This window comes from Onychostoma macrolepis, chromosome 12 (genome assembly GCF_012432095.1).
Source record: "Onychostoma macrolepis isolate SWU-2019 chromosome 12, ASM1243209v1, whole genome shotgun sequence".
NCBI lineage: Eukaryota > Metazoa > Chordata > Actinopteri > Cypriniformes > Cyprinidae > Onychostoma > Onychostoma macrolepis.
The window spans coordinates 15,353,226-15,366,003 of record NC_081166.1 but is presented as its reverse complement, the minus strand read 5'-3'; the positions used below and the strand labels follow the sequence as shown (position 1 = coordinate 15,366,003).

Below are 12,778 nucleotides of genomic sequence, written 5' to 3'. Positions count from 1 at the left end.
GGCCCGTAAATGATCAACATTATCAAAATTGTTCTGAAAAACCTGCTGTACTGTACATAATCTTCTACATTCCTCCTGATTGATTGTACACACTGTTTTAGTAAGTAAAAGTAAGCAAAAGGGCTTATAGTATAATTTGAACAATGTCCAGCTTCAGAGGTTGTGGTACATGTGCTTTTGCTGTGAAATCTTTAATGATTTTTAGAAAGTAAACATAACTTTTATATTAATAGTAATATGTCAAGATGAACATTAACTAGCTTGAAGCAACTTAGGTTTACTTGATTATCCATACATCTTTTTTTATTATTAATATATAAGTACCATCATGCTACAGAGCTGTCAAGGAATTAAAACAAGAGATTTGATCATAAAACTAAGCATTTAATATCATCTTACTAAGACATATTATTGGGAGAAATATAGACAACTAATACTAATACTTACATGTATTTTATGCAAGTAGTCTGATATACTATACCGTTATAAAAATCTCACTGATGTACATTACAAGCTAGCAAAATATTGTATTTTGGCCATATAAATCCATATAAAAAGTTGTTGTCCTCTTTGAGTGTGAGCTCCATATTCTCACTATACCATGCTATATGGGCCATAAAACCTTAATGTATCATACAAAATATATATATATATATATATATATATTCTTTTATACTTTGTCCAAAGCTTCACTAGACTAATCCATTAGATTTTTCTGAATATAATTTCATATGTCCGGCTTTACATTGTTAAATAAAGAACTCACAGGGCATGTCCTAATTAAAAAGAGAATAAAATTACTCTCTATATCATATGTTTTTACATCAAAAACACAGAGTTTAATGTACATTTACACCAGCTCCCATTCCCACACATCCAAAAGGTCTCACAAAACAAGAGGTGTGGCTTTAATGGGGCATTCCACATTCAGAGAAAGTGTACACACTGGAATATGCCTTTTCTGAGAAGTCAGAAAATTATAAGCATGAATCACAGTGTTTAATATCTGGAGCAGATCATGACACTCGGTTTTCAACCCAGAGATGAAAATCTGTCATATTTTACTTACTTTCATGTCAATCTAAATGGAAAAGAGCAGTATAAACATTTTTGCTTTTATTTTCTGCAAAAGATGCAGGTTTAGAAGGACATGACGGTGCGTAAATGATGAAAAATGATATATAGACTTTTTTTTTTTCTGGCTGGGTTGGCTAAATCGATTTATCAGTCCAACTGTATAAAAACAAACGCATTTTGTTAATAGTAAACAATCTGATTTGTGCGCATTCAATGCTTCCATTAAAAACTGAAGACTAGTCATGCAGGTTGTGCAACACATCTTGATCAGTGCATGTGATTTTTTGTACCAACCTACCAATCAGATCATGGGATGTTATCATGTGACATATATGACTTCACCATTTAACCCATCCGCTTTCCTCAACTGGAATTTCAGTAGTCTGACGTTCTTGAAAGAAGTGTTAAAAATTACAAGCACGCACAGACTCACACATAACTGTACACACACACACACACACCCCCACACACACGTTTCTGAAACAATGTACATTCTATATTAAGATCCAAAACAACTGAACATTTGAATAAAATGGACACACTTAAATGAGATTTACTTAAACAAGTCCCAAAGTGGCTTTTGTGTTGTACAAAACCAAGCCATACAACACTGACTTTCCCATGTTCTTTGTTTAAAAATTCCAACAGAACTATATTTCCGATCCTGAAAAGGATGTTTGAGACACATCAAAACCGTCCATATTGAGTCTGTAACAAACGTCTACAGTTTGAAAGCCTATTCCCATTTTACGAATTCTCGATCACTCCAGGATGCAGTTTATTTAGTCTATGGTATACTTCGAGTCTTGGCGACAATGCCGGCAGCCTGGATAACACGGTATCGCTCTCGGAGGTTGCGTCGTCTGACGTGCTCGTTGGTGATTTCCAGTACGTTTGCTTCGGGAAACCAGCCTTTCTGTCCATCGGATAGTCGGATTCCTTCATACCATCCTAAAGAAGGAAAGAAGCCGTCAGATGGATGAACAAAAACAATGTTAGAACACATTTCAACATGTCAGATGTGCTTCCAATAAATGGAAGGTATAGCATGACACACCTTCGTTGGTTTTGCGCACGACATTGATGATCTCGGTGCGCTCCAGATTTAATTCATCTGCTTGGTTTGCCACATACTGCTCCACACACTGCACCTGAGGGCAATCTGTCACACAAACACACATATATGATTAGAGAGAAAGCCATCTGTAGAGAAAAGTCAATGTGATCAAAATCAAAGTCAAGTGCTAACATGTCACATATGAGTCATAAACCTGAGCAGCAAGAGAAATAAGCACCCACACTTACCCCAGTCTTCATATATGACTTCTTCTTGGTCATTGTTGGGGTCATCAGGATTCGGGAATGCTGCCAACCACCTGTGCAGGTCAGATCTGATCGGAGAGACGGAAGAAAAGTGACCTACACACTCTTAAAAGCAGCATTCATCCTTACAGTCAAACTGACTACATAATCCTGGAGGTATTTTTCAACTGTGGAAATTTATGATTATATTATTGATTACATATATATAATATATATATAACGTGTGTGTGTGTGTGTGTGTGTGTGTGTGTGGGGGGGTGTATATATAATATACTAGAGAGAGAGAGAATAAAAATAAAAACAAATATTAATAGAAAATATTAATAAAAATTCCAATATTTTATCATCCAAATTGTGGATGCCCGTTGATACATTGTTGATATACATATTTATTTATTTAATTATTTTTTGTGCATTTGTATTCCTTTTAATGCGATGATTATACAAGCACTAAACGTTTGGGGTGCGTAAGAACTTTTTTGGTACTTTTATTAAGCAAGGACATATTAAATTGATCAAAAGTGATAAAGTCACTAATGTTACAAAAACTTTCTATTAAAAAACATGCTGTACTTTTAAAAAAAAATTATTCATCAAAGAATTCTGAAATTATTTATCATTTTTCCCCGCATTGATAATAATAAATGTTTCTTGAGCAGCAAATGAGCATATTAGAATGATTTCTGAAGGATCATGTGAAGACTGGTGTAATAGCTGCTTTAGCTTTGCAATCACAGCTTTGCAATTAAAATAGAAAACAGTTTCTTTTTATTACATTTTACTGTTCTACAGTATTTTTGATTAAATAAATGCAGCCTTAAAAAATGTTCATAAATATTACAAAAATCTTACCGACCCCAAACGGTAGTGTACATTAACAAAACTTGTATATTTGAATTGACAACACGAAAAAAAAAAACAGCATATGGAATTAAAAACATAATGGAGCAATGAACATGTATCACGGATGAGTAAAATAAATGTATTTATAACTCCACTCACTGTGTAGGAGCTTTGAAAACTCTCTCCATCTGGCGTCCCTGGTGATTCTCCAGCAGAGTCAGAGAGAAGCAGTGCTCCAGGCTGGGGACAGCTGTGACCTCCCCAAAAGGCACCTGGACCAGGGAGCGATGGGCATGATCGAGGACTACATACCGCTCAGAACTACAGCACAGGGAAACAGAAGAAGAAACAAATGAGTGAAGCCTGACTCAGAAACTATAGGATTAACTAAACAGTAAATGCAAACGGGGTGTTACTTTTTTTTATAAAAGCTCATTAAAAAGCGAATGCATATAAATGGCATGTAAATGCAGTGCTTTGCAACCCTCATAAAACAGAGTAAAACCATAACACAAACAGGTTTTTCAGCTTCCTACCTTTTCTTGCTGGCAATGACAAGTAGGTCATTGAAGAGAAAGAGGTATACGGGGCTGAGTTTGGGGCGGAGATTCAAGAATGTCCCTCCTCTGTTTATTTCCTGCAGTTCTCCTCGTTTCTCCAAGTAACGTGTTTGAGAGATAATTGGCACCGCCTAAATAAATGATTCAACAATGAGACAACATTTAAACAAATAAATAGATCAATTTAAATAAGTATTATATATATATATATATATATATATATATATATATATATATATATATATACTTATTTAAATACACATATATTAGGGGTGGCAGGGTACATGTATTCGTCCCGAACCGTCTCGGTTCGGTGCATGAGGCCTCAAGCCTGGTTTATACTCGACGCGTCCGCAAGTTCGCGCGCGCCAAATATGACGTCATTGCGGTGTTGGCGGAAGTTCGCTTTGAGTGCGCGCGACGTAGTTTCGCGTGGCGGTGTGCACGACATTTTTTGTAACTTTCCGCGCGGCTCCGCTTCCGAGGATGCACGAGTTCTGGGCGATTCTAGCCGAACATGCACGTCTGTGCTGGCATTTGTGTGAAACAGAAGCAGTTTAATGTTAATTTCAAACTCCACCAGGTAACATTTTACGCTTTGAGGGAAAACAATGAAGAGTTTTTTTTTGTTTGTTTGTTTGTTTTGCATAGTTTGTCCAAGGCTTTTTAATTCAAGAACGTTTTATTTTTATTGTATACAAATAGAATTATTATTCATGTAGACACTATTTATACACTATTTGCTTAATAATATGCGAAATAACCCAAAAGTTTAAGATTATTTTAACCAGTTCATAAAGAAATTATTAATTCATCAACTCATTCATCACACGAGAAGCCTTGCACCGGCAAATGACTTCTTCTCACCGGTGATTCCCGATGGTTTTAGAGGAAAATTACTCCTCGTCGTTTCAAAGAATATCTCAACGGCGAACGCGTCAAGACGCCTCGTCCGTTTGGGGAGGTGCGCGCGCAGTCGAATACAGGCAATTCACCCCCAATCCAGAAGGGGGCGCCCGCAGTAATGCAGCGCTGTTTGATAACCGCCAGCAGAAGAACAGCGAATGCTATGAGATGCGCACTTGAAAACAAAGCCCACTAGTGACCATGTGCTGATTCATAATATTTCCATATTTGCTATGTAAGGTATCTGAATGCTAAACTATTATGTAAATGATAGGCTTTGTACTTCAGTCGCGTTCCAACGGTGACACAGAGGCGGGCGCGCTGATGTTTGGCTCACTGTATTTTATTTTGATCAAGTACCAACTGCGCTGTCAAGTTAGCAATGCTGGAACTGATGTGTTTTGTGTGTGTTTGTGTGCGTGCTCCGGCGCGATCACTTCAACTGTTTCCTTATACCAGCAGAATCAACTTTAAACACTTATTGTCTCATTAATAATCACCTTATAAAGGTCTGCTTTTATTTGTGTACACTCACAATGAAAACAAAACAGATTATATATATATATATATATATATATATATATATATATATATATATATATATATAACATGTATTAATATTTAGTATTTTCACATCTAGATGGAAAAATTGTAATTTGCACTACTGTCTGTTCAAAATAAATGAAAAGAAACTGAGCATAGTAGATTTTTTTCCCCTGTTGTACCGAAATCGTATGGAACCGTGACCCCCTAACCGAGGTACGTACTGAACTGTGACAAATACTTATTTATTTGTTTAAATGTTATATATATATATATATATATATATATATATATATATATATATAAAAATAATAAATATTCCTATTTTTACTTCAATAAAGCATTTAAAAAAAAATAAAACATTTTGGTAGAATCAAAAAAGTAATAATTAAGATTCTATACTATTTTTTGGTCACTAATCATAAGTAAACACATTTGTGCAACTGATCATGTGACATTCACATTGTCATTTTTTTGTTCATTATTAAAAAAATATATACAAAACAGAGGAATTTTCACTGGTGGTCTCAGAATTTTAAATCCCACTAACCATCTGTATAATAATAATTGCTTTACAAAGACAGAACTAAATAAACATTAATACAAAAATCATTTTGCTCACCTTTAGTTTATCGAACTCCAGCATACCATTAATCTGAATCAGTTCCTCCATCTGCTTCATTTTTCCAACCTGAGTATTACATTCTTCAATGATCTGTGAGGACATGCGTGACAAGTTAAGATCACATCTGACAACACCAACAGCCATAAACAACACGTACACACACCAGAACATTGTTTCCATGCAGACAATTGAATCTGAATGCACGACAAACATATTAAACATGACCTATTTTGGTTCTTTCATGAAAATGAAAAACAAATAAACATCCTTTATTAGCCTAATGCTTTAAAATCCACCCGACCTGCATTTAACCTTGTTTTCCACTCTCTCCCCCTCTTTCCAATTATTCTCGCTCTCTTTTCCTTTTATCTTCCTCTCTAACAGGCTATTCTGGGAACAATGAGGTCTAGTTTGATCAAGGAACTGTGGGTGAGGAGTGGCTTTATAATGAGAGGAAAAAAACAGGGTGCATTGACCAGGGTGACCTTGAGGTGTTTACCTTAGATACAGAGTCCAGAGCTTTAGATGCCGTTTGTTCCTTCTCCATCCCGACAGCCGTTCTCTTTAGGATGTTCTGATGAAAAAAAAAAAAAAACTAGATTATCTTCATATTACCTAGATCAATTTAAGAAAACTCTGCTTGATTATAATGCCTTGCAAACCAAGTATAATTGTGGAAACAAAAACAAAAAAACTCCCAAAATCAACTGAAATTGGTTCCAACAAATACATACAAATACTACCGTTTAAAATTTTGGGGTCATTAAGATTTTTTATGTTTTTGAAAGAAGTTTCTTATGCTCATCAAGGCTGCATTTATTTGATCAAACAGTAAAATTGTTAAATATTATTCCAATTTAAAATAACTTTTTCTATTTTAAAATATGTGACCCTGGACCACAAAACCAGTCTTAAGTAGCATGGATATATTTGTAGCAACAGCTAACAATACATTTTATGGGTCAAAATTATCGATTTTTCTTTTATGCCAAAAATCACTAGGATATTAAGTAAAGATCATGTTCCATGAAGATATTTTGTACATTTCCTACAGTAAATATATCAAAACATCATTTTTGATTAGTAATATGCATTGTTAAGAACTTCATTTGGACAACTTTAAAGGCGATTTTCTCAATATTTTTATTTTTTTTATTTTTTGCACGCTCAGATTCCAGATTTTCAAATAGTTGTATCTCAGTCATATCCTAACAAACAATACATGAAAGGAAAGCTTATTTATTCAGCTTTCAGATTTTCAAAAAAATTTACCCTTATGACTGGTTTTGTGGTCCAGGGTCACATATTTTAATGTAATTTATTCCTGTGATGGTAAAGCTGAGTTTTCAGCATTCTTCAGTTTCACAAGTTCCTTCAGAAATCCTTCTAATATGCAAATTTAGAGCTCAAGAAAAATTATTTCACCAGTGTTGAAAACGGTTGTGTTGCTTAATATTTTTGTGGAAAGCGTGATACACTATTTCAGGATTCTTATATGAATACAAAGTTCAAAAGAACAGTATTTATTAAAAATAGAAAACTTTTGTAACATTTGTAACAACTGTCTTTACTTTAAAAAAAAAAAAACAATTCTAAAGTGGATTATGTGAATTGTTCACTCACCTCGATGAGCATTTTAATGCGTGTGATTCGCTGAAAGGGCAGCAACAGGAAGGACATAAAGGGCAGTCGCTGACAAATGGGCGACTCCTGGAGTCGGGTGATTATGGTCGCAAACTGAGTGTTAGATTGCCTGTGACAGATATTAGGCAAAAGAAGAATACATCTACATCTACATCTACAGAATACAAATACAAAATAAATGGATGATGAAAATATCAGACGAAACAGTTTGAGTTCTTGCTTATGTGTGTAGGTGTATGAGTTTCTCACATTAGATTACTATAGGTCTTTTCCTGATAAACCTGGTTTCGAACATAGTCAATATACGCAGGGAAATGGTGTTGGGCATGATAGTGGATGATGTCACAGATGTCAGAAATGATAACGCTCTCGTCGAGACGCTCCTCCAGGTCCTTTAGAAACCTGTGAACATCAATAGACAGTGGTATTTGTAAATTAAAGTTTGTGACTGCTGTGACTTGTTTCGCAGGCTACACAGCATTCTCAAAGCATTAGACTATTTGTCCTGAGATTTCATGTTTAATAGTTTTCTATTAATAAAACATCAAACACTGCTGTCTCAGCAAATTCTGATGGGTTACACCTGGAAAATCATTTGCTGCTGTACAATAACAATGCCTCAAATGTAGTCTGTGGGGTTCATGTATATAAACAAAACTAATTAGTGGGGCTCAGGCAGTGCTGCTTCAGCAAATCTACACACACACAGGCACTCACCTCTCGCTGACCTCTTCGATGCGCAGAATGTTTGAGAACAGGGTTTTTTTGTCCATGTTAATAAGGCTCTCATTCAAGTCACTTGACTCCATAAAATGCTCTGTTAGCACACGCAGAGAGCGCAGATACGACATTTCTGATGTAATCACCTCGAACATGCTCTGCACACAAAGAAAGGAAACACATAAATATTACATAAAAATGCAATTTATTCTTCAATTTCTCAAAATGCAAGATCTTTATATTTGCAGTAACAACAGTTTTTTTTTATTATCTTCTATACTGTGTTACACTAAATTGTAATAATGCCTCATTTCACGTCACACTTAACCCCAAAATAGAAACAAATAATAATAAAAATGTAGATGTATATATATATATATATATATATATATATATATATATATATATATATATATATATATATATATATATATATATATATATATATATATATATATATATATATTAGGTCTATTAAAATCTTTTTTTTTTTAAACATTAAAACTTTATTAAAGTTTTATATAATATTATTTAAAAAAAATTAAGAAAACATAAACAATATAAATGGGATTTTCTTGAATTATGGTCATCAGCATTTTAATTGTCAAGAAAATAATTTCATTAAACAAAAAACCTTAATATATGTAGAACACACTGAAGAAGGCCTTTGAGCCAAAACGTTTGTGTCTCTGTCCTATTGGTGATAAATGTAAAATAAAATGATAAGAGAAGACTGTGAGTGCGGATCATGGTTTTGTACAATAAATTAATCATGTGACCCTGAAGACTGAAGTAATGGCTGTTGAAAATTCTGTTTCGCATCACTGGAATAAATTATATATATAGAAATCAATGATTTTAAATTGTAATAATATTTCACAATATTACAGTTTTTACTATACTTTTGATAAAACGACTGTAGTCTCAGTGAGCATTAGAGACTTATTATCTTTTTGAGAACGGTAGTATACACATATTTGTGAGGCTAACACTCTTTGTACTTCCTTTCCCATTCACCCCTTTCCATCCTGTCTTCTCCTACAGATTTCCATCCTCTCTCTTTTCTCTTTTCCTCTCAAATTACTTTTTCCATATCCCCAAACACTGCACTGGATAAGAAGTACATGCTCTCATCTGCATTCTGTACCATGTTCAGTGAGGATTTCTGCTCACCTCTTGGTACTTGCACTCCTCTGAACTTAGGGTCTGCAGGACCCCACTCTCCAGTACTGCTGACTGGTCCCGCCATAAATTGCTCTGCTTGAGATTTGGAACACTACTGGATCTGGGACGTGTTTCTCCTTTCTCTGGGCTGGATGTAATGCGTGGGTCCATCTGGAAGTCCATGCTGGTTTTACTGATGTTGCGACATACTGTCCTCCTGATCTCCTTGTGTATATATGTTTCTGTGTAAAACTGATACAGCTCTGCAAGGGTCAGAAAATATGGCATTAAACTCAACCCCCTAAATTAAATTTATTGAGAATTTTTACTAATGAAAGATATCATTCACCACAATTTCTTTATAGTGTTTTTCTTTCTTAACTTTCATCATGTCTGTCTTTATTCAATCAGAAAAAAAATTATACCCTCACGCATCCCAGCTTCCAAGTCAACAGATTTTTGGCGATGTGGAATGGCTCGTGGAGGTCTAGAGCTGTGACAGAGATTGAGTAACAGGTAGAAAAGACAGATGTGACAGCCGTGTGACTTACAATAAGCTTAAGAGAGCAGAAACTGTTTGAGAGATGAAAGAAATATAAAACATAAACGTATATACTTCTCAGTGGATCCACATTTTTCCCCATCAGCCCCTGCACTGTCATTCTCATCTGCTGATGTCAAGAAAGGAGAAACCAACAATTAATTACAATAAAACAAACACAGAGATAATCAACAAATGTCGGTTTGAGACACTCAATTGAAAAAAATGCTGCAAAAACATTTTACTTCTGTAATATAATGCATTTCTGAGTGAAACAGTATACTCAGAAAAAAGTACAATCAGGATTGACTGGATTGTGAACAGTGGGCATTTCATAAAAGAATTTGTTCTGAAAAAGAAAGCAAGTCATACATGTTTGGAACAGTGTTGTTATTGCTAACTAAAACTAAAATGATTAAAAATCATTTTGCCTATGGAAATAACGTTAAATAATAATAAACTTTAAAAAAAATTGGTAAAAGTTTACAATAAGGTTACATCTGATAGCATTATTTAACTCAAGTAGTTAACATGAACCAGCAATGAAAAACACTTCTAAAGCATTTATTAAGTTTTAATTAACTTAAGTTGATTAACCATTTATTAAGCTTTTGATTAAGTTGATGTTAATTTATAATTTTGATAATACATTATTAAAATCAATAGTTGTATATGTTAATATTATTTAATAGACCTGAGCTAACATGAACTAACAATGAACATTAAAAAATTAAAAATACTGTAAAAAAACAAACAAAAAAAAACATATTGCTCATTGTTAGTTACTGGTAGTTAATGCATTAACAATGTTAGCTAACAAAACCTTATTGTTTTACTTTAAAACTCATATAAAAAATATAAAAGTTATCTTGGCGACTAACTGAAATAAAAGTCCTTTAGTAAATAAAAGTACTGAAATGATTAAAACTAAACTGAAATAAAAAAAGAGCTAAAAAGAAATATTTAAATTAATAATAATAAAAATGACTAAATCAAATAACAAAATTGTTCAAATGAAAAATACAAAAAATCTACAAATAAAAGCTAATTCAAAATATTAATAATACTAAATATATAAATGGCACTAAAACAACACTGTTTGGAACATTTAAGACATCATTTGATTGATAATTTCACATTTTGATTTCATGCCGACTTTAAAAGCTTTTATGTACCTATAGACTTGAGAGAATAATTGCTGAGGCGTCTTCCGTTCTCATAGGTCTTGGCTGGCGGAGGTGGTGCAGTTCTTTGCAGTCGGGGACTGGTAGGTGGGCTGCCCTTTTTAGGGGGAAGCAGAGGGGAGGAAGGACGTGCCAGAGCCTGAGGCAGAATAATGCGAGGACCCCTGTTATCTAAAGGCATTCTGGGAGGAACGGCCGGAGGGGTGTCCTTGCTAACAGTGTCCGGCCCCTTTTGAGGTCTGGGTGGAGTGACCACCACCAGGCTAACATCGTAGATGGACTCCTCTGGCTCCTCCAAAGGCTGGTCTTTGGGGACGTTTAGAGGAGTCTGGGGAAATGAGACAGCAGAGGCGATCAACGTTGGAGGTCCAGGGTCCGATTTCCTCCTCAGCTGCTGCTCTATTAGGTTACGAGTCTCCTGAAACTTTTTAATTTGCGGTTCCTCCTTTTTGTTCTCGTCTTCAGCTAATGATTCACTCAAAGACTCTGGCTCCTTATTGGATTTGTCTTCGTTCTCTCCCTCTCCTCTTTCGTTCTGATCCTCCGTATCACTGTACTCAATCTCATCCTCCTCACCCTCGTCTTCATCCTGCTCACTTATTGGCACCCATACGAGCTTCATGCCAGGCCTCTGCAGGTGACATACACAGCCGCAGTTCTTCTCACACTGAGGTTCTGGAAGAGGGCTGGAATCCTGCTCCGCTCGCAGTTTGCCGCCTTCTTTTCCATCAGGAGCTAGAAGAGGACATGGATTATGGTCAGGGTTTGGGTAAATAATGTGATGCTATTTTATTTATTTGTTTTATTATTTTTATTTATTTTTTTGTATTAAAAATCATTCAGAAATCTTTTGGGATATATAGTCAAAAATGTCAGGATGATATGACTGCCCTGCTATCATAATAGAGAAAAAATTTATCATTAAAAAAACCCTGAAGGTTAGTTTGGGTTATAAAATGCTATGGTATTTATGAATTCAAAAATGTCAAAACACTACAGGTCTTGCATTAATTCATAAATGTTTTTTTCAATAACATGTCTTCTTTCAGACTAGTTGAAAGAAAAGATCCAAAATACACATTTATGTGTTTATTTTATTAAACTTTACTTAGTTATGTCTGTAAACATCAATTAAAATACATATTTTAAAAGGTTTAAAGGTCTCAAAATGATTTTTTCTCTCTCATGCACTGAGACAGGAAGTTTCTTTCATATATTTCTGTCTATCTATACTTAAAACTACATTCACCTGTCATGTCTTGTTTTAAAAATGTATGCTTTGGAAAAAAAAATTAATTTAATTTTTACATTTTTATAATTATTTTTGCAAATAAATATTAAAATGTTTAAGAAATGTTTAAAAGATAAAACGTTTGCAGCAGGGAAAAAATGATTACTTTTTACTTGATGCTTACACCACATGACACTTTCTGAGTCATTTCATTCGAAAATAGCAGAAACGTTTTCAAAACCATATGAAACGAATAGGAATACAATGAGTACATTTCTAAAAACTTGACACTAGATTTGAAAAGTTTTGTTTTTTTCTTCATGGACACTCTTATACATCTTTGGACCTTACGTAAACACGGTAAACAAGCTGCAGCGAAGACTGATCTACAACCACGACTGAATGTCTTTGCAATAC

The 12,778-nt window shown here is 34.4% G+C and overlaps 1 protein-coding gene across 2 annotated transcripts in view; it reads right to left on the bottom strand.

Moving 5' to 3' along the window:
• Window positions 1-1,103: 1,103 nt before the first annotated feature.
• arhgef15b (Rho guanine nucleotide exchange factor 15b) overlaps window positions 1,104-12,778 on the bottom strand; it is a 20,166-nt gene continuing 8,491 nt past the window's right edge. Inside the window, exons 3-16 of one of the 2 annotated variants that reach the window (XM_058794517.1) lie at window positions 11,122-11,865; window positions 10,022-10,076; window positions 9,831-9,898; window positions 9,415-9,668; window positions 8,239-8,399; window positions 7,771-7,923; window positions 7,501-7,630; window positions 6,377-6,451; window positions 5,875-5,967; window positions 3,780-3,934; window positions 3,403-3,564; window positions 2,383-2,468; window positions 2,135-2,239; window positions 1,104-2,028 (exon numbers count right to left, since the gene is read on the bottom strand). In XM_058794517.1, coding sequence (XP_058650500.1) covers window positions 1,865-2,028; window positions 2,135-2,239; window positions 2,383-2,468; window positions 3,403-3,564; window positions 3,780-3,934; window positions 5,875-5,967; window positions 6,377-6,451; window positions 7,501-7,630; window positions 7,771-7,923; window positions 8,239-8,399; window positions 9,415-9,668; window positions 9,831-9,898; window positions 10,022-10,076; window positions 11,122-11,865 — 2,405 coding nt within the window. In that variant the 3' untranslated portion in view covers window positions 1,104-1,864. The remainder of the gene's footprint in view (window positions 2,029-2,134; window positions 2,240-2,382; window positions 2,469-3,402; window positions 3,565-3,779; window positions 3,935-5,874; window positions 5,968-6,376; window positions 6,452-7,500; window positions 7,631-7,770; window positions 7,924-8,238; window positions 8,400-9,414; window positions 9,669-9,830; window positions 9,899-10,021; window positions 10,077-11,121; window positions 11,866-12,778) is intronic. The other variant, XM_058794518.1, reaches the window with a different exon arrangement.